We start from the raw sequence: 22391 nt of genomic DNA on the forward strand, positions 1-22391 counted from the left end.
AAAAATAGTTTTCCTTAGAAAGAGTCTTTCCTAAAGAGACTTTTTCTGTGAAAACTAAAAACTAACTGCGTTTTCTATAGAAAAGTCGTCTTTTACAAAGAGTCTTATACATATCAGATATGAATTAAGGAAGCATTTTTAATAGAAGAAGGGTCCTTCTCAACTTTTCAATAGAGACTTCTTGATAATTTTTTGGAGAGGCCTTTTCTATGTATCTTTTAACAATACTTTTAAAAATACTGATAATTATCTATAAAGTATTCAGAATTTAAACTATTTATATCTTCACACAGTGTATGGTAATTTTTCATGCTGCTCAAATCTTCGGACCATATAAAAACTAACTTCATTTGCTTTCACATCCGCAAATCACTAAAATCTATTAAATATATCAATCAACTTACAGTTTCATGCAAATTACGCTTCAATTCTGGAAAATCATATGGATAGTAGGGATCACGGGCTTCAATACCTAAACCACCTTCCAATTTGGGATAGTCACCATAACCCAAACCATTATCGGCATAAGGTTTGTATTCTTCGGGCAGTAAATGGTATTTTTTGGCAGCAGCTAAATGCTCTTCCTCGGTTTTAGGAATACCAGCTGGTTTATAATCCTTATTCCAACCGGCCACTAAAAAAAGCAAAGTAAAAAACAACAATATTAACATTTGCAGTTACGTAAACTATACATTTACTTCAAATTTAGCAAACCATTCTAAATACTTACTGCTTCTGACAGCTTGACGCAGCAAAGCGGGATTGGTGGCACTTAATTTTTGTACCAATTTATAGGTATTCATTACGGATGCCATTTTGCAGACAATTTCCTTAGAGAATCTGCTCCAGTGGACAAATTTTCAATGAATTGTGGTGCTGCAGCAGCGTTTTGCCACTAATCAAGTGTCAAAGTAGAAATGTCAAAATTTTTTTGTTGTTTTGTTTTGCTATTCAATTTCGGTCAAGCTAATGTGGTGATTTTTTTATTTAAAGTAGCGTTTTTTTGTTTTTAGCGATTTCATATAGGAAATAAGTGATTTTTACATTTTTGCTACTAAAATATATTTAAAACTGACTTTAATAAGTATTATTGATCGTTTTATGAGATAAAAGCATTCTTTTTATTATATTAATCTAAATATATTATTTGTATGTATTAAACAATAAAAAATATAATAAATTGATTTAAGCAATTGTTTTACCAATCCAAAAGAAACAATATCTTAATTTTAAAAAAAAACTTTTTTAAAATTTTCCATCTAACTGCTACCATGTTTTCTGTTTAACCGTTAAATGGCAAATACATTCGAGTATGGACGCAATAAATAACTCTAAACATTTATAATGCACACCTTATTACATTTTATTCAAAATTTTCCAAAATGTGTTATCAGAAATCAGTTTTTGTTTTATTTTAGTTATTTAACGTTTTTATTTTAAATAATATGTAAGCATTATGGTTTATTTGGAAAACTACAGAGTTGAATTTGTGTTTATAACAGTTGGTATGTAGAAACTGTTCGATTACAAAGAGTTGCCAGATGGTGTGTAAACAATAAACAATGTCATTGACTCAACTCTAAACATTAGGTTAGCATATAGACCATACTATACATGAGAGTAGACTATGAAATAGATTATTAACTAGACTATAGAGTAGACTATAGACCAGACTATAGACTAGACTATAGACTAGACTATAGACTAGACTATAGACTAGACTAAAGACTAGACTATAGACAAGACTATAGACTAGACTATAGACTAGACTATAGGACTAGACTATAGACTAGACTATGGACTAGACTATAGACTAGACTATAGACTAGACTATAGACTAGACTATAGACTAGACTATAGACTAGACTATAGATTAGACTATAGACTAGACTATAGACTAGACTATAGACTAGACTATAGACTAGACTATAGACTAGACTATAGACTAGACTATAGACTAGACTATAGACTAGACTATAGACTAGACTAGATAGACTAGACTATAGACTAGACTATAGACTAGACTATAGACTAGACTATAGACTAGACTATAGACTAGACTATAGACTAGACTATAGACTAGACTATAGACTAGACTATAGACTAGACTATAGACTAGACTATAGACTAGACTATAGACTAGACTATAGACTAGACTAGACTATAGACTAGACTATAGACTAGACTATAGACTAGATTATAGACTAGACTATAGACTAGACTATAGACTAGATTATAGACTAGACTATAGACTAGACTATAGACTAGACTATAGACTATACTATAGACTAGACTATAGACTAGACTATAGACTAGACTATAGACTAGACTATAGACTAGACTATAGACTAGACTATAGACGAGAGATAGACGAGGACTAGAGACGAGAGAGACGACGAGACGGAGACTAGACGAGACGAGACGAGAGACGAGGACGAGAGACGAGACGAGAGACGAGACGAGAGACGAAACGAACGAACGAAACGAACGAACGACGAACGAAAGAACGAACGAACGAACGAAACGAACGAACGAACGAAACGAACGAACGAACGAACGAACGAACGAACGAACGAACGAACGAACGAACGAACGAACGAACGAACGAACGAAACGAACGAACGAACGAACGAACGAACGAACGAACGAACGAACGAACGAACGAAACGAACGAACGAACGAACGAACGAACGAAAGAACGAACGAACGAACGAACGAACGAACGAACGAACGAAACGAAACGAACGAACGAACGAACGAACGAACGAACGAACGAACGAACGAACGAACGAAACGAACAAACGAACGAACGAACGAACGAACGAACGAACGAACGAACGAACGAAGAACGAACGAACGAACGAACGAACGAACGAACGAACGAAACGAACGAACGAACGAACAAGAACGAACGAAACGAAAACGAAACGAAACGAACTAACGAACGAACGAACGAACGAACGAAACGAACGAACGAACGAACGAACGAACGAAAACGAACAGGAACGAACGAATCGAACGAACGAACGAAAGAAATAAATAACTAACTAACAACAACGAACTGAACTAACTAACGAACGAACTAACTAACGAACATAACTATACTAACGGAACTAACTAACGACGAAGAAACGAACTAACTAACAGAACTAACTAAGAACGAACGAAACTAACTAACGAACTAACTAAAGAACTAAACCTAACTAACTAACTAACTAACTAACTACTAACAACTACTCTAACTAACTAACTAACTAACTAGCTAACCTAACTAATATCTAACTAACTATATATGAATCCTGAAAAAAATGTTGAGAATAAAATACGATGTCAATTTTGCAATATAATATTTTGTAACATTTATTTTAAACGTTTTTATTTTAATACTTTTACACAAATTTGTAAATAAACTTTAATGCACATAAACCCCTGAAATAACATTTAAGATTATTAAAAATTACAATGGAAGTATAATAAAAATAAAAGCCCCAATAAATACAGATCAAAAGTAGTAACTTTTTTGTAATAAAACAATTTTTCATTTAAGTAACATTTGTAAAATTATAATGACTCTATTTTCCAATGATTTGGATCCATTAGATAATCTCTGAAATTAAAAATAAATTATGAAAGAATAAATATTGTATATAATTTTGGCTTCAATATAAAAATGAGTATTTACCTTTTCTTAAACATCAATTGCATAAAATCTTCTTTTAAATCTGTCAATTTACCCGCCTGACCACCATATTCCTCGGGCAAAAGTTCTTTAGGAACATGTTCGTACAAAGTTTCAATGCCCGTTGTATGAAAATGCATCTAGATATTGTAAATTGTTCATTGAAATTACTGCTTTAAAATAAAAATTCCACTTAAAACCCACCATATTAAATACGTCTTTATTGATAAATGGCTTTACCACACTAATCAAGCGATCCAAATACGAGGGACAATTAATCATATGCATGGCTTTGATACGCACGGGAAATGCTTGCTGTAGAAATTTCAAATATGTACGTAAAGTGCTTATCGATAGACGAGTAGCGTGCTTCATGCTATAACCAGTCATGTCGAAAATTTGTACTTCACCCTCTGAAAGCATTGTAGCATTACCATCTGTTAGATCTGGCATTGAAAAACGACAATCGGTGATCATTATGAAGGCCTTGGTATCTTCGGTATGATGCATCTAGTTTTTTAAATAAAATTTAAAAAATTATGAATATTTTTTTTAATATTAACAGTCTAATACCTTTCGTGGATCTGGATCACATAATCGGAAGCAGGTTATGCGATATTTTTCCGGTGTTAGACCTGGTAGTGGCACCATATCTCTAAAATTTTGTTATTAAAATTGTTATATAGATTTTCTTTTAAATGTTGGGATAAATATTTACGCATATTCAAATGTTCTTTGACTGTCTTCATCTGTGGGGTCCCGATTTATAAAGATATGTGGACATTTATTTCTTATCGCATAATTAACTTCAATTAATTTCTTGGTTTCTTCTACATCTTTATACATACATAAATAGAAACGTTCTAATAGGAGACGATCTGGAAAGAGTAAAAATTTCTGTTAATATAATTCACATTAAACCCCAATCTGGGTCCACACAAGCTTTCTCTTTATTGAGAAAACTAAAGTGATATTCGATTTCTTGTTTAGAATTTTTAATAGATGTTTCTTAGATCGATAGCAGAAAGTAGGGGGTAACAGTGGTATTCAATAACGTCAGAAACTTATTAAAAAATAATAGTTTCCTCTTTCTAACGATTTTGCTTATATAACATCCATAAAAAATACCTCAGATTCTTTTTATTTTTAATAAGCAAATTATAAAGCAAGTTATGGTTCAATTTTATTACACAACTGTTCATTTCCATTAAAAACCCATATTGATAAACGATTCTGAAAACGTTGCAAACATTTTGATATCTTTAGTTACAAATTAAGCTCTTATTTGCAATAAATTATTCCGTACAAGTTCGTTTTTGCTAACAAAATGCAATTAAAATATAATTATTAATATAATAAATTGCCATAGAAAATGTATAATTATAAAAAAAAAGAAATAAACAATTTGAAATTTGCATAAAAAAATCAAACGTTTCAATAAATAAATAAAAGTGAATTTTGCTCTTAAAGGTAACAATTTATTAATACCTATTACAGATATGACGTAAACTTTTGAAAAACTGAATTATATAGTTTACTTCTTTAAAACATTTTTATTTATAGTTATAGTCTAGTCTATAGTCTAGTCTATAGCCTAGTCTATAGTCTAGTATATAGTCTAGCTATAGTCTAGTCTATAGTCTAGTCTATAGTCTAGTCTATAGTCTAGTCTATAGTCTAGTCTATAGTCTAGTCTATAGTCTAGTCTATAGTCTCGTCTATAGTCTAGTCTATAGTCTAGTCTATAGTCTAGTCTATAGTCTAGTCTATAGTCTAGTCTATAGTCTAGTCTATTAGTCTAGTCTATAGTCTAGTCTATAGTCTAGTCTATAGTCTAGTCTATAGTCTAGTCTATAGTCTAGTCTATAGTCTAGTCTATAGTCTAGTCTATAGTCTAGTCTATAGTTCTAGTCTATAGTCTAGTCTATAGTCTAGTCTATAGTCTAGTCTATAGTCTAGTCTATAGTCTAGTCTATAGTCTAGTCTATAGTCTAGTCTATAGTCTAGTCTATAGTCTAGTCTATAGTCTAGTCTATAGTCTAGTCTATAGTCTAGTCTATAGTCTAGTCTATAGTCTAGTCTATAGTCTAGTCTACTAGTCTAGTCTATAGTCTAGTCTATAGTCTAGTCTATAGTCTAGTCTATAGTCTAGTCTATAGTCTAGTCTATAGTCTAGTCTATAGTCTAGTCTATAGTCTAGTCTATAGTCTAGTCTATAGTCTAGTCTATAGTCTAGTCTATAGTCTAGTCTATAGTCTAGTCTATAGTCTAGTCTATAGTCTAGTCTATAGTCTAGTCTATAGTCTAGTCTATAGTCTAGGTCTATGTAGTCTATAGTTAGTCTATAGTCTAGTCTATAGTCCTAGTCTATAGTCTAGTCTATAGTCTAGTATAGTCTAGTAGTCTCGTCTATAGTCTAGTCTCTATAGTCTAGTCTATAGTCTAGTCTATAGTCTAGTCTATAGTCTAGTCTATAGTCTAGTCTATAGTCTAGTCTATAGTCTAGTCTATAGTCTAGTCTATAGTCTAGTCTATAGTCTAGTCTATAGTCTAGTCTATAGTCTAGTCTATAGTCTAGTCTATAGTCTAGTCTATAGTCTAGTCTATAGTCTAGTCTATAGTCTAGTCTATAGTCTAGTCTATAGTCTAGTCTATAGTCTAGTCTATAGTCTAGTCTATAGTCTAGTCTATAGTCTAGTCTATAGTCTAGTCTATAGTCTAGTCTATAGTCTAGTCTATAGTCTAGTCTATAGTCTAGTCTATAGTCTAGTCTATAGTCTAGTCTATAGTCTAGTCTATAGTCTAGTCTATAGTCTAGTCTATAGTCTAGTCTATAGTCTAGTCTATAGTCTAGTCTATAGTCTAGTCTATAGTCTAGTCTATAGTCTAGTCTATAGTCTAGTCTATAGTCTAGTCTATAGTCTAGTCTATAGTCTAGTCTATAGTCTAGTCTATAGTCTAGTCTATAGTCTAGTCTATAGTCTAGTCTATAGTCTAGTCTATAGTCTAGTCTATAGTCTAGTCTATAGTCTAGTCTATAGTCTAGTCTATAGTCTAGTCTATAGTCTAGTCTATAGTCTAGTCTATAGTCTAGTCTATAGTCTAGTCTATAGTCTAGTCTATAGTCTAGTCTATAGTCTAGTCTATAGTCTAGTCTATAGTCTAGTCTATAGTCTAGTCTATAGTCTAGTCTATAGTCTAGTCTATAGTCTAGTCTATAGTCTAGTCTATAGTCTAGTCTATAGTCTAGTCTATAGTCTAGTCTATAGTCTAGTCTATAGTCTAGTCTATAGTCTAGTCTATAGTCTAGTCTATAGTCTAGTCTATAGTCTAGTCTATAGTCTAGTCTATAGTCTAGTCTATAGTCTAGTCTATAGTCTAGTCTATAGTCTAGTCTATAGTCTAGTCTATAGTCTAGTCTATAGTCTAGTCTATAGTCTAGTCTATAGTCTAGTCTATAGTCTAGTCTATAGTCTAGTCTATAGTCTAGTCTATAGTCTAGTCTATAGTCTAGTCTATAGTCTAGTCTATAGTCTAGTCTATAGTCTAGTCTATAGTCTAGTCTATAGTCTAGTCTATAGTCTAGTCTATAGTCTAGTCTATAGTCTAGTCTATAGTCTAGTCTATAGTCTAGTCTATAGTCTAGTCTATAGTCTAGTCTATAGTCTAGTCTATAGTCTAGTCTATAGTCTAGTCTATAGTCTAATCTATAGCCTAGTCTATAGTCTAGTCTATAGTCTAGTCTATAGTCTAGTCTATAGTCTAGTCTATAGTCTAGTCTATAGTCTAGTCTATAGTCTAGTCTATAGTCTAGTCTATAGCCTAGTCTATAGTCTAGTCTATAGTCTAGTCTATAGTCTAGTCTATAGTCTAGTCTATAGTCTAGTCTATAGTCTAGTCTATAGTCTAGTCTATAGTCTAGTCTAGTCTATAGTCTAGTCTATAGTCTAGTCTATAGTCTAGTCTATAGTCTAGTCTATAGTCTAGTCTATAGTCTAGTCTATAGTCTAGTCTATAGTCTAGTCTATAGTCTAGTCTATAGTCTAGTCTATAGTCTAGTCTATAGTCTAGTCTACAGTCTAGGCTAGTCTATAGTCTAGTCTATAGTCTAGTCTACAGTCTAGGTCTATAGTCTAGTCTATAGTCTGTCTATAGTCTAGTCTATAGTCTAGTCTATAGTCTAGTCTATAGTCTAGTCTATAGTCTAGTCTATAGTCTAGTCTATAGTCTAGTCTATAGTCTAGTCTATAGTCTAGTCTATAGTCTAGTCTATAGTCTAGTCTATAGTCTAGTCTATAGTCTAGTCTATAGTCTAGTCTATAGTCGAGTCTATAGTCTAGTCTATAGTCTAGTCTATAGTCTAGTCTATAGTCTAGTCTATAGTCTAGTCTAGTCTAAAGTCTAGTTTTTTTATTATTTAACTACAGAGATAAATAGTAACGATAAAATTTCAAAAATAGCGGCAAAGTTGCATGGTAATTTTATTTGTTTATAAAAATTTTTATTTTGTATGTTATTTTTAAAATATTATGTTAAATTTCACACAGTAAAATGTTAATGAACTACAATTGGCAAGTCATATTGTAGGAGGAAGAAAGATTCATACGATGAAAATAAACATACACAGCTGTTGTTTAATAAAAATAAAAACATTTATAAGAAACAAACAAAAACAGCATATCAACGAAAGACAATTTACGTATGTACATACATGGAATAAATATCTATAAATATTTTTATAAACAAACCACAAAGAAGATCAATTAACGCATTTTTTTTCTTTTATATGTAACACTGACAATTTAAAATGTCATGACATGACGATGTGTAAAAATTAAAACAAATTTTGTATGTATCTGCTGCACGTGCTGCTGCATGCTGGCATATTAGTTCAACTTACAGCAATATCGATTAAAAACGATTACTTTCAGTTTTTTGTTATTCTAATTTTGTTATTATTTCTAGGGTAATTAGCATCACTAAACTGGTTTTGGCGCTTAATTTATGGTAATTATTACCGTTAGATTTAAATGAAAATGGAAAACGTTATAAAAACAAAGCAAAACAAGTTTTGCAAATTTCACCATTATCAAAGCAACAACAAACAAACAAAATTTTTTAACTTCTTATCTCCTCTATTAATGGGTTAACTTACCAATTTGTTTGGGTAAATTTTTATTTTCCTCAAACCATTGCTGCAAATTATCAATATTTTTTTCATAATCTTCATCTTTATGGCTGGACATGTTGGCCATTGTTTGTTTTAAACTTTTGGGTTTTTTCCCAAGTATTTTAAGAATAAATTAAAAAAACACCAACAAACTTTTATTTGAAATTTCTTTAAAAAATAACACTTGTTTGCATAAATTTTTGTTTTGTTTGTGTTAAAACTTATTTATAATATTTTGTTATGTATATTAAATTGTTTTTATTGGATACACATAAAAAATATGTAAATAAATTGGAAATTTGCACTACATCCACTGCATAGAGTTCTACACCAATTGATTTCTGTTCTCCAACTGAAACTGTTGCGTTTCTTTGGCAATTTTCTACATACAACATATTTTGTCTGCTGTTTTTCTGTTGCCATTAATTTACTCGCTACTCACTTGGTTTTTTTTAATGCTTGACTAAACAAGCAACAACAAACAACTAGTGAGACAGTCAGTGAGTGAGTTTGAGAGTGGCCATTAAATGCTGCATTTGCTAAAAAATTAATATGCGTATCGGATAAGTGTTGCCAGCCATGCTATCGAATCGATTAATTAAACTTGAAAATAACATATCTAAATACAATCAGACCCATAGATATACATATCTGTATGTAAGTATATGTATGCATTTTGTTGTTATTTTCATTGTTTATGTTTTTGTTATCGATTGTATTTCTCTTCATTTGTTTTTATTTGCGCATGGCAGCTCTATTTTAGTGTTGAGTTAACATTGTTTATGTTATGTTAAAGTTTTGTTAACATAATATTAACTCTCACTCTTATTATAACATATGTTAATAACCAGACATGGAAGTAGTAGTAGTTCTTTTTGACAAAACGACCATGATTCCTTTTCCAAATAACTAACTTTTGCCTATAGCCATGTCTATATTATAGTCTATAGTCTACTCTATAGTCCAGTCTATAATCTAGGCTATATAGTCAATAGTCTAGTCTATAGTCTAGTCAATAGTTTATTCTATAATCTAGTTAATAGTCTTGTCTATAATCTAGTCTGTAGTGTAGCCAATAGTCTAGTATATAGTATAATCTATAGTCTAGTCTATTGTCTAGTATATAGTCTAGTCTATAACCTATAGTCTAGTCTATAGCCTAAAGTCTAGTCTAGTCTATGATCTAGTCTATAGTCTAGTCTGTATTCTGGTCTATAGTCAAGTCTATTATCTTGTCTATAGGCTTGTCTATAGTCTTGTCTATAGGCTTGTCTATAGTCTAGTCAATAGTCTAGTCTATAGTCTAGTCAATAGTCTAGACTATAGACTAGACTATAGACTAGACTATAGACTAGACTATAGTCTAGTCTATAGTCTATAGTCTAGTCTATAGTCTAGTCTATAGTCTAGTCTATAGTCTAGTCTATAGTCTAGTCTATAGTCTAGTCTATAGTCTAGTCTATAGTCTAGTCTATAGTCTAGTCTATAGTCTAGTCTATAGTCTAGTCTATAGTCTAGTCTATAGTCTAGTCTATAGTCTAGTCTATAGTCTAGTCTATAGTCTAGTCTATAGTCTAGTCTATAGTCTAGTCTATAGTCTAGTCTATAGTCTAGTCTATAGTCTAGTCTATAGTCTAGTCTATAGTCTAGTCTATAGTCTAGTCTATAGTCTAGTCTATAGTCTAGTCTATAGTCTAGTCTATAGTCTAGTCTATAGTCTAGTCTATAGTCTAGTCTATAGTCTAGTCTATAGTCTAGTCTATAGTCTAGTCTATAGTCTAGTCTATAGTCTAGTCTATAGTCTAGTCTATAGTCTAGTCTATAGTCTAGTCTATAGTCTAGTCTATAGTCCTAGTCTATAGTCTAGTCTATAGTCTAGGTCTATAGTCTAGTCTATAGTCTAGTCTATAGTCTAGTCTATAGTCTAGTCTATAGTCTAGTCTATAGTCTAGTCTATAGTCTAGTCTATAGTCTAGTCTATAGTCTAGTCTATAGTCTAGTCTATAGTCTAGTCTATAGTCTAGTCTATAGTCTAGTCTATAGTCTAGTCTATAGTCTAGTCTATAGTCTAGTCTATAGTCTAGTCTATAGTCTAGTCTATAGTCTAGTCTATAGTCTAGTCTATAGTCTAGTCTATAGTCTAGTCTATAGTCTAGCTATAGTCTATAGTCTAGTCTATAGTCTAGTCTATAGTATATTTTATATTCTAGTCTATAGTGTAGTCTATAGTCTAGTCTATAGTCTACAGTCAATTCTAAAGTCAATTCTATAGTCTATTCAACAGTTAATTCTATAGTTTGGTTTATAGTCTAGGCTATAGTCTAGCCCGTAGTCTAGTCTATGGTTTATTCCATAGTCTATTATATAATCTAGTCTATAGTCAAGTCTTTCGTCTAAATTATAGTCGATTTTTTTTAAAAGGTGCTTTATAAGATTTTCCATAACTCCAAGCCCGAATATTTAAAGTGCGATTAACTTTAACTTTTGTCTATATCAGTTTTGTTTCCCTCTATAAGAATGTTTGCAATTAGTAACAAATTGATAAGAGTTTAGCTAATCTCATTAATAAAGTTAGTAAAACTTTTATTTTGGTATTAACTGCCATTACTTAGGTAGCAATAATCAGACAGATAAATATGTATATGGGGTAGTAATATGATCAATAAATAAATATATAAATAAGTGATCGTAGTTAATAGATAAGAACTTAAGGCTTTGGTTAATACGCCTGCAATTAATAGTTGGAAACATTAACAACAAAGGTCGCCCCATGGCGCAACTAATAAGGCGAAGTCATTTCAACAGCTGATAGTTTTTTGTTCAAGAACATTTAGCCATAAGCTGTCAAACTCCATTTAAAAATAATTTTCTCTCATAAACAACCAATCAACCCAAAATCAATTCCATGAATTCAACGCAAAATGAAATGACTTCACCTTATAATATATTCGATATTGCTGGTAGTATTAACTGGGTGCTGAATACTGTCGCAGTTGCAAGGACAGGGAAAAGGAAGAAACGGTCTTCCATTTTCTCTATAAATGCCCCGCTCTAGCCACCAAGAGAAACTAATTTCATCTTCATATCATCCTTTAATGGGCTATCTGGAACTAAAGTTAGTGACCAACTGAGATTTCCCACATCTACAGACTGGGTCTAATGATTTACAATAATATACATATCTGGCGAGCGACTTTAGTGGTCCAAAATAGAGTACTCTACTTGACTACTAACAAATCCTACCTACAGTTTTATTAATCTAAGTGGCCGAATGATATTATATCTTGCATGTTTTAGAATGGACCGAATAGTTTAAAGAATTTTTATCTTTTTTTAGATATTAACGAAATTTTTAAAATATCACAACTTTTATTTATACAAAATCTATTACAAATACATATTTACTAAAAAATCCAAAAATTTACCACCATAACCAACCACTTTTAGTCTCACTTTTAGCAATAACCCAATGATTGGGATCAATAAGATAATCTCTGAAATATAAGACTAATATTAGATTAAATTTGATTTTTATTTATATAGCGATTACTAACCTTTTCTTAATTAATATATCCCACCATTTGGTCTTAATAACACTTAAAGACTCCGCCTGGCCACCAAATTCCAAGGGCAACATATTGCGGGGCACGTGTTCATAAAGACTTTCAATGCCCTCGGTGTGAAAATGAATCTGGAATAAAATTTATATTTTAGTACAAAATAATTCTGAAATTTATTTAATCACTAATTTAACCCACCATTTTAAATACTTCTTCGTGTATAAATGGTCTTGTTATTGCCACCATACGATTTAGAAATGGCGGACAATTTATAACATGTGTGGCCTTTAAACGTACCGGATAGGCATGCTGCAAGAAGTTCATATAGGTACGCATGGTCATCAATGACATGTTCGCCATATGACGTAAACTATAATTGCCTATATCTACTATATGAATTTCACCACTTGCCAATGAATCCATATCCTCGACTTCCGAATCGTTGGTAAAATCCTCTTCCACATCGGAATATGTGAAACGTGCATCGTTCATTAGAAAGAAAGCTTTACATTCTTCTATGCTATTTTGCTGGTAAAGAGTGAGTATTTAGTTTAATATAAAAACTTATTTCTAGAAGTTCAAGAACTACATACCGCTTTTATATCTTTCTCGATTAAACGAAAACATAAGATTTTATAATTTTCGGGTGTTACACCGGGTAGTGGCACCATGTCTCTGTTAATAGTTAAAAAATTGCTCGTTATTTGTAATACTTTGCTATCATTTGGGTAAGTTTTGATATATTGCGGACCCGTCATTGGGTGTTTTCGAAGTTCTTTTTGATCTTTCTACTTACACTGCCTGAAAAGAATTCTGTGTCAATTCATCACAGGGATCTCGATTAATGAACAAATGTGCACTTTTATTTCTCAATTGATAATTGAGTTCCAATAACTCTTTGGTATCTTCGATATCGCCATTCATGCATTTCAGAAAACGTCTTAAAAGAGTAGAGTCTAAAATGGAAATAAAATTATCAATTAAATTTATATTTTTTAAATCAGTTAAAATAATCAAAAAATCACATTGTGAATTATTGGATTTTGGACATTTATGTTAAATTGGGCAAAACTCTTTAAAATGTGGATATGTTTTTGATACTGAAATTATATCGGATAAGATGTCTTTCAGATTTTGTTTATAGATTGGATTCCCAGCAAAAATAAAACGAAGTACTTCCAAAACTGTGACTTAAGCTGTATATACATTTTTATATGTATACACGGTTGACAGATCTACAACTTTGGCTGAAAAACGTTCAGAAAATCTAACAATCGTGTTAGTTAGTGTTGAAGTTATGTTTTTAATAATTGTACTTGTTTAAACTTAACTTATATGTATCAAGTAATATTGTATTTTTGTGAACAAATATTTTTTACTTCAATAAAAAACTCTGCTTACAATAGGTTATGTGCCCAGAAGTCATAGAAATTTAAATTAAGAAATTTATTAATTAAAAAAAATTGAAAGAAATTTTTTTGAAAAATAATTTGTGTGTGAATAATTAGCTAGATTATTCAAGACCCAAGATTATTCAAGACTCAAGATTATTCAAGACTCAAGATTATTCAAGAATCAAGACAACTCAAGATACGAGATAACTCAAGATTCATGAAATGGAATTCTGCAAAAATATAAAACAATTATCTGGTGAGTCCGACTGGCCTATATGGAAAAGGAAGGTTAGAGACCTTTTCGAATTTTATGAAGGTGCGCTGGATGTAGTTGAGCATAAGCTAGTCAAGCCGCAGCCTCTTGAAAACCTGGCGACCGAATCACAACAAAGAGAACACAAAAAGCAATGTGAACTATTTAGAAAAGCCAATTGCTATGCAAAAAGCATCATCACGAGTACAATTAGTGATGAAATATATCAGAAAATAATGGACAAGGATTCTGCTTTTGAAATGTGGGAAGCTTTAAAACAGCAATACGAAGCAACTTCCAAAGATCAACTCTTTAAGATGTGTACGGAACTTTTTTCTTTTCAATGGAACAATAAAGAAGACGTTTCAACACATATTTCAAAATTAAAGAATTTATTTAATGAAATAAATAATGGTTTAAGGTTGAAAAATGAACATACATTGCCGGATCTGTTATTGGTATGTAAAATTCTATATGTTTTACCAAGTTCGTTTGAGATGTTCAAATCAAGTTGGATGATGCTTACCCGAGACGAGGATAAAACAGTTGATGAATTGATTATGCAATTATGTTTATTTGAAAGAAATTTAAATAAAGGTGAAATTGATAATGAAGAAGCATTGATGGTAAACCAACGAAAAGAATTTCATCGTAAAAAGAATTTCAAATCAAACAACAAGAAAGAAGATACTTGTCATTATTGTAAAAAGAAAGGACACTGGTTAAAAGAATGCCGCAAATGGATATCAGACGGAAAACCAAACAACCCAGCAAAAATTTTCATTACCTAGTAATCTAGAAAGTAATATTGGAATCTCGTGGAAACTAATTACTTTTGGGGTGAATAACTAATTATTTTTGTTCGACGAGGTTCAAATAATATGTACCTACCTTAAACAAATTAATAAATGGTTACTAATTTGATTACAAAAACTTTGCGAAATAACTAGTTACAAATAAACCTACAAATATGTTATGTGATAGCTAGTTATTTTGGGCCGACTTTGTATGTAGAAAACAAAAAATAAAAAAATTCTCGGCCGGGATTTGAACCCAGGCATTCAGTTGTTTTCTGTGTTTCTCACTCCAGCCGCTTACTCGATGCTCCATTAACATGTTGCTTTTTGTAATTTTGAGAACGGCATTTTACAAAAATATATAAATGAATGTCATTTTGAAAAAAAATAAACAGTATCCAGCAGGGCTCGAACCACGAACCCCCTGTTTGTTAAATAAACGACCTAGACAATTGAGCCATAACAAATCCAAATTGTTGTGTTCTTTACCAGTAATAACCTATTCAGCTAAATAAAATAATGTGTATGATAATGAACACTCATTACCAAGTAATGTATGAAATAACTACTGGCTATTACCAAAAATTTCAGATTTTTTGCTGGGAAGCTTCAGAAGGAAAAGGTTGAACATTCTAACGTTGCACTTCAGTCACTGACAGCAGAAGCAAATGTTGTAATTTCAAAAATGGATTGGTGGGTAGATAATGGTGCTACAAAACATGTAACACATTCATCAGAATTTTTCATAGAATATGAAACCTTTAAAGAACCACATTCCATTCAAGCTGCTGGTAAAGAAACTCTTCAGGCTGTAGGAAAAGGCACAATAGAATTTGTATCAAAAATTAACGAAAATAAAGAAATTACTATTAAATTGGAAGATGTTTGGTATGTTCCGGGAATTACAAGGAATCTGTTTTCAGTTTTGGCAGCACATGATAAAATTTCTACAAGTGAATTTAAATCATTTCCGCAAAAATGTTACTTCAAAGTGAACGATGAAATAGTTTTAACTGGAAAACGTGAAGTAGGCGGATCGCTGTACAAAACAAGTATTCTTCCAATAACAACAAATAAAGTGAACATAGCTGTTGATAAACGATCGCTCTTACAAATATACCATGAAAGATGGGGACATCAAAATAAACAACATGTGATGAATAAACTACAAAAAGAGTTTGGTCTTAAAGTTAAAACAGATAAAACAGTATGTGAATCATGTGTATATGGGAAATCGTGCCGGTTACCATTTGGAAGACGTGAGACAGCAACAAGTCCTGGTGAACTTATATCTACCGATGTGTGTGGTCCTTTCCCGCCCTCATTTAAAGGATTTAAATATTTAGTTGTATATAAAGACGACTATACAAAATACAGGTATGGATATATTATAAGAAATAAGTCAGATGTGAAGGATACCCTATTAGAAATGCTAGCCAATGCAAAAAGTCAAGGACACACTATTAAAACTGTTCTAAGTGATAATGGTGGAGAGTTTATTAGTAATGATGTAAAGAAAATATTCAAAGCTAATGGTATTAATCATAAAATAACTGCTCCATATACTCCTCAACAGAATGGTAAAGCCGAGAGAGAAAATAGAACTATAGTAGAGATGGCGCGAACATTTAAATATTCAAACAAAGAAGTTAAGTTTCCTGATGCTTTATGGGCTGAATTTGTCAAGTCAGCAATTTACATTCTAAATCGTACAGGAAAGAGTTCTGTCAAAGATGTTAGTCCATTTGAACTTTGGCACGGAAAGAAACCTCGAATAAGTCATCTGAGAATTATCGGATCATCATGTTTCATTCATATACCGAGTCAAAAGCGAAAGAAACTAGATAAGAAAGCTATTAAAGGATATCTAGTTGGTTATGATGGAGATGAGAGATACCGTGTGTTCATTAAAGATAAAAACAGTGTTGAATTATCGAGAGATGTCAAATTTTTAGAAACAGTTACTAATTGCAGCAAATATGAGGATAATAGTGAAAATATAACCGAAACAAACAATAATAGTAATAAAAAGTTTATAAATATAAAAATAAAAGAAGACAATGAAGATGAGTTTTACGACAGTGAAAGCGATTGTGAAGATTTCGAAGGCTTTGAGGATGAGCAGCAAGATGCCGAAGCGCAAAGTGAACAAACAGAAGACGAAACATTAAGCATGGATAGCAGTTCCGATTATGCGGTGCAAGATGCCGAACCGCGTGGCAGTAAAAGGCTACGAGAAGATACCGACAACGATGAACCAAATACAAAACGCTTAAGAAATCGTACAGTTATCATTGATAATATAAATGATATTGTACTTACGTCTATGGAATATGTAAACAAAATCCAAACCCCAAATACCTACAAAGAAGCTGTTGGAAGTGATGAAAAGGAAAATTGGAAACAAGCTATGAATGCAGAAATGAACTCGCTTAAGGAAAACCAGACTTGGGAACTTTCAAAATTACCAAATGGTCACAAAGCTCTTCCTGCAAAGTGGGTATATAAAATTAAAACAAATGCAGATGGTACAATAGATAAGTACAAAGCTAGATTGGTAATAAAAGGTTTTAAACAAATGAAGGGTGTCGACTACGATCAAACATTTAGTCCAGTGGCAAAGATGTCGACTATTCGCTCAATTTTAAGTATTGCCGCAACTGAAGGTTTACACTTGGCCCAATTTGACGTGTCTACAGCATTTTTGTATGGTGAGTTAGAAGAAAATATCTATATGAAGCAACCGGAAGGTTTTGATGACGGAACGAATCGAGTATGTCATTTAAAACGAAGTTTATATGGTCTTAAACAAGCTCCACGGTGCTGGAATAAAAGAATAGGAAATTATATAAAACAACTTGGTTTTAAAAATAGTTCAGCTGACACTTGTTTGTACGTGAGGGAGAAGAATGGAAATAAACTTATACTTGCTTTATATGTGGACGATGGCTTAATAGCAGCTACTAACATAAATGAATTAAATGATTTTATTAAAGAAAAGAAAAAGGAATTTAAAATTGTCCATAAAGATGCATCATATTTTCTTGGTTTGGAGATAGTGAAGAAGGAGGAATATATAAAGATTCACCAAAAAGCATATGCCAAGAAAATATTAAGTAAATTTAACTTTTCTGAATGCCGTCCAGTTGCTACACCAATGGAGAAAATTACAAATGACAAAGAAAAAGACGAAGAAGAAGTTGAATTTCCTTACAGACAAGCAGTTGGTGCTTTGATGTACTTAATGCTGGGAACAAGACCAGACCTAGCATACAGTGTCGGTTATTTGTCAAGATCTTTAGAGAAGCCAACAAAAGAAGATGTACAACGTCTAAAAAGAGTATTTAGATATATAGCTGGAACTTTAGATGTTGGAATTATCTATAATAAAGAAGGTCCTAAGAAACTAGAATGCTTTAGTGATGCTGATTTTGGCGGATGCATTCATACTGGTCGATCAACTTCAGGTGTAGTGGTGACTTATGCTGGTGGTACCATATCATGGTTAAGTCAGAGGCAAGCAATGGTATCAACATCTACTACCGAAGCTGAAATTGTTGCTGCTAACGAAGCTGCAAAGGAAGTAGTTTGGTTGTCAAAACTTTTTAAAGACATAATTAACTTCAATCAAACACCATGTATTCAAATAGATAATACAGCACCCAGCAAAAATTTTCATTACCTAGTAATCTAGAAAGTAATATTGGAATCACGTGGAAACTAATTACTTTTGGGGTGAATAACTAATTATTTTTGTTCGACGAGGTTCAAATAATATGTACCTACCTTAAACAAATTAATAAATGGTTACTAATTTGATTACCAAAACTTTGCGAAATAACTAGTTACAAATAAACCTACAAATATGTTATGTGATAGCTAGTTATTTTGGGCCAACTTTGTATGTAGAAAACAAAAAATAAAAAAATTCTCGGCCGGGATTTGAACCCAGGCATTCAGTTGTTTTCTGTGTTTCTCACTCCAGCCGCTTACTCGATGCTCCATTAACATGTTGCTTTTTGTAATTTTGAGAACGGCATTTTACAAAAATATATAAATGAATGTCATTTTGAAAAAAAATAAACAGTATCCAGCAGGGCTCGAACCACGAACCCCCTGTTTGTTAAATAAACGACCTAGACAATTGAGCCATAACAAATCCAAATTGTTTTGTTCTTTACCAGTAATAACCTATTCAGCTAAATAAAATAATGTGGATGATAATGAACACTCATTACCAAGTAATGTATGAAATAACTACTGGCTATTACCAAAAATTTCAGATTTTTTGCTGGGCAGCAATTCGTTTGGCTCAAAATCCTGAATTTCACAAGAGAACAAAACACATCGCAATTAAACATTTTTTCATTCGCGAGATGGTTACTGATGGCTATTTGTCGGTGCAACAAGTTTCAACTGTAGATCAAGCAGCCGATATGTTGACTAAGCCGTTACCAAAAATTCGTTTGAAACTCTTATGTGATCGTTTAAACATTAAGTAGTTATTTAAAACAAGGGGAAGTGTTGAAGTTATGTTTTTAATAATTGTACTTGTTTAAACTTAACTTATATGTATCAAGTAATATTGTATTTTTGTGAACAAATATTTTTTACTTCAATAAAAAACTCTGCTTACAATAGTTAGTTAGTTAGTATAGTAGTTAGTTAGTTAGATAGTTAGTTAGCTAGTTAGTTAGTTAGTAGTTAGTTAGTTAGTTAGTTAGTTAGTTAGTTAGTTAGTAGTTAGTTAGTTAGTTAGTTAGTTAGTTAGTTAGTTAGTAGTTAGTTAGTTAGTTAGTAGTTAGTAGTTAGTTAGTTAGTTAGTAGTAGTTAGTTAGTTAGTTAGTTAGTTAGTAGTTAGTTAGTTAGTTAGTTAGTTAGTAGTTAGTTAGTTAGTTAGTTAGTTAGTTAGTTAGTTAGTTAGTAGTAGTTAGTTAGTTAGTAGTTAGTTAGTTAGTAGTTAGTTAGTTAGTTAGTAGTAGTAGTTAGTTAGTAGTAGTTAGGTTAGTTAGTTAGTTAGTTAGTTAGTTAGTTAGTTAGTTAGTAGTTAGTTAGTTAGTTAGTTAGTTAGTAGTTAGTTAGTTAGTTAGTTAGTTAGTAGTTAGTTAGTTAGTTAGTTAGTTAGTTAGTTAGTTAGTTAGTTAGTTAGTTAGTAGTTAGTTAGTTAGTTAGTTAGTTAGTTAGTTAGTTAGTTAGTTAGTTAGTTAGTTAGTAGTTAGTTAGTTAGTTAGTTAGTTAGTTAGTTAGTTAGTTAGTAGTTAGTTAGTTAGTTAGTTAGTTAGTTAGTTAGTAGTTAGTTAGTTAGTTAGTTAGTTAGTTAGTTAGTTAGTTAGTTAGTTAGTTAGTTAGTAGTTAGTTAGTTAGTTAGTTAGTTAGTTAGTTAGTTAGTTAGTTAGTTAGTTAGTTAGTTAGTTAGTTAGTTAGTTAGTTAGTTAGTTAGTTAGTTAGTAGTTAGTAGTTAGTTAGTTAGTTAGTTAGTTAGTAGTTAGTTAGTTAGTTAGTTAGTTAGTTAGTTAGTTAGTTAGTTAGTTAGTTAGTTAGTTAGTTAGTTAGTTAGTTAGTTAGTTAGTTAGTTAGTTAGTTAGTTAGTTAGTTAGTTAGTTAGTTAGTTAGTTAGTTAGTTAGTAGTAGTTAGTTAGTTAGTTAGTTAGTTAGTTAGTTAGTTAGTTAGTAGTTAGTTAGTTAGTTAGTTAGTTAGTTAGTTAGTTAGTTAGTTAGTTAGTTAGTTAGTTAGTTAGTTAGTTAGTTAGTTAGTTAGTTAGTTAGTTAGTTAGTTAGTTAGTTAGTTAGTTAGTTAGTTAGTTAGTTAGTTAGTTAGTTAGTTAGTTAGTTAGTTAGTTAGTTAGTTAGTTAGTTAGTTAGTTAGTTAGTTAGTAGTTAGTTAGTTAGTTAGTTAGTTAGTTAGTTAGTTAGTTAGTTAGTTAGTTAGTTAGTTAGTTAGTTAGTTAGTTAGTAGTTAGTTAGTAGTTAGTTAGTTAGTTAGTTAGTTAGTTAGTTAGTTAGTTAGTTAGTTAGTTAGTTAGTTAGTTAGTTAGTTAGTAGTTAGTTAGTTAGTTAGTAGTTAGTTAGTTAGTTAGTTAGTTAGTTAGTTAGTAGTTAGTAGTTAGTTAGTTAGTTAGTTAGTTAGTTAGTTAGTTAGTTAGTTAGTTAGTTAGTTAGTTAGTTAGTTAGTTAGTTAGTTAGTTAGTTAGTTAGTTAGTTAGTTAGTTAGTTAGTTAGTTAGTTAGTTAGTTAGTTAGTTAGTTAGTTAGTTAGTTAGTTAGTTAGTTAGTTAGTTAGTTAGTTAGTTAGTTAGTTAGTTAGTTAGTTAGTTAGTTAGTTAGTTAGTAGTTAGTTAGTTAGTTAGTTAGTTAGTTAGTTAGTTAGTTAGTTAGTTAGTTAGTTAGTTAGTTAGTTAGTTAGTTAGTTAGTTAGTTAGTTAGTTAGTTAGTTAGTTAGTTAGTTAGTTAGTTAGTTAGTTAGTTAGTTAGTTAGTTAGTTAGTTAGTTAGTTAGTTAGTTAGTTAGTTAGTTAGTTAGTTAGTTAGTTAGTTAGTTAGTTAGTTAGTTAGTTAGTTAGTTAGTTAGTTAGTTAGTTAGTTAGTTAGTTAGTTAGTTAGTTAGTTAGTTAGTTTCCTTATATTTTATTTCATTTCATTAGGGAACAATACATTTATCATGAAATCTTGAGTACACACCTCGTACTGTTATCTACGGGTTCTAAGTACAAATAAACTGAAACATCTGATTAGAAATTTGTTATATTATATTTCTATTACAACAAAAAAGTAATAGAAATCAACACCAACTACGTTTCAGCTCTATAAGGGGGAGCTCACACATCTGAATCAATCATTTGGATAACAAAGATTATTTTGCAATTCTAACACTGACCTTTGGCAATGTACACAACTGATAAATAATATTTATTTCCTTATACTTATTTATATACATAGTTTTAGAATAATCTTTAATTTACATACTAATTTCATTGGGTAACTTGGGATTTTCTTTAAACCATTGTTTTAAATGTTCCAGTTTTTCATTCAATATTTTTATTTCACTTGTCATAATGACTAATTTCTTCTAAACTTTTTTTGTTTATTAATTTAGTTTGATAATAACTGGTAGAATAATAAATAACAAAAAATGTGTAATATAATAAAGCAATAAACTACACTTGTCCGCTCAACGTTTAGTAAACGACTGAAAAACAATTTCTCTAACAACAGTAATTTTTTTTATCGATGACGATCAGCAACTATTTAGTTTAAGGCACTATGGGGTTGTAGTAATAAATAATTTAATAAACTCGTTGCAAAAATTAGATTATAATAGACATTAATTTATTTTTACAACTAAATATGTGCATGATATCTATAAATAGAGACTTTATAGTCTACAATATAGTTTTTAATCTGGACTTTATTCTAGTCTATAGTCTCGTCCATAACTCTAATCTAGTCTCTAGTCTAGTATATATTGTCTATAGTCTAGTCTACAAAGTAGTCTATAGTCTAGTATACAGCCTAGTCAATAGTCTTGTCTATAGTCTAGTCT

General features: G+C 31.1%; 3 protein-coding genes across 4 annotated transcripts; all 3 read right to left on the reverse strand.

Annotated features, from left to right (window-relative positions):
- Positions 1 to 380: 380 nt before the first annotated feature.
- On the reverse strand, positions 381 to 906 carry LOC119612904 (NADH dehydrogenase [ubiquinone] 1 beta subcomplex subunit 8, mitochondrial-like). The gene is made up of 2 exons (XM_037968793.1): positions 731 to 906; positions 381 to 634 (listed from the first exon to the last, which is right to left on the reverse strand). Exons 1-2 carry the CDS (start codon positions 813 to 815, stop codon positions 396 to 398), a joined length of 324 nt encoding a protein of 107 aa, XP_037824721.1. The 5' UTR covers positions 816 to 906; the 3' UTR covers positions 381 to 395.
- Positions 907 to 3530: 2624 nt separating this feature from the next.
- On the reverse strand, positions 3531 to 9354 carry LOC119612907 (alpha-tocopherol transfer protein-like). Its single transcript, XM_037968797.1, has 6 exons — positions 8835 to 9354; positions 4398 to 4557; positions 4253 to 4334; positions 3884 to 4189; positions 3683 to 3819; positions 3531 to 3607 (listed from the first exon to the last, which is right to left on the reverse strand). The coding sequence occupies exons 1-6, from the start codon at positions 8932 to 8934 to the stop codon at positions 3562 to 3564; spliced, it is 831 nt and encodes a 276-aa protein (XP_037824725.1). The 5' UTR covers positions 8935 to 9354; the 3' UTR covers positions 3531 to 3561.
- Positions 9355 to 12198: 2844 nt separating this feature from the next.
- On the reverse strand, positions 12199 to 22025 carry LOC119612905 (alpha-tocopherol transfer protein-like). 2 transcript variants are annotated; one of them, XM_037968795.1, is made up of 6 exons: positions 21815 to 22025; positions 13206 to 13365; positions 13003 to 13084; positions 12608 to 12937; positions 12404 to 12540; positions 12199 to 12343 (listed from the first exon to the last, which is right to left on the reverse strand). In XM_037968795.1, the coding sequence occupies exons 1-6, from the start codon at positions 21900 to 21902 to the stop codon at positions 12271 to 12273; spliced, it is 870 nt and encodes a 289-aa protein (XP_037824723.1). In that variant the 5' UTR covers positions 21903 to 22025; the 3' UTR covers positions 12199 to 12270. The 2 variants fall into 2 exon arrangements, with proteins under 2 accessions (XP_037824723.1, XP_037824724.1); XM_037968796.1 differs by lacking the exon at positions 21815 to 22025 and adding an exon at positions 21530 to 21685.
- Positions 22026 to 22391: the final 366 nt, after the last annotated feature.

The sequence above is a fragment of the Lucilia sericata genome, unplaced genomic scaffold, assembly GCF_015586225.1.
Source record: "Lucilia sericata isolate MDLA Ls3-8-SP2 unplaced genomic scaffold, ASM1558622v1 Contig001867F_arrow, whole genome shotgun sequence".
Taxonomy (NCBI): domain Eukaryota; kingdom Metazoa; phylum Arthropoda; class Insecta; order Diptera; family Calliphoridae; genus Lucilia; species Lucilia sericata.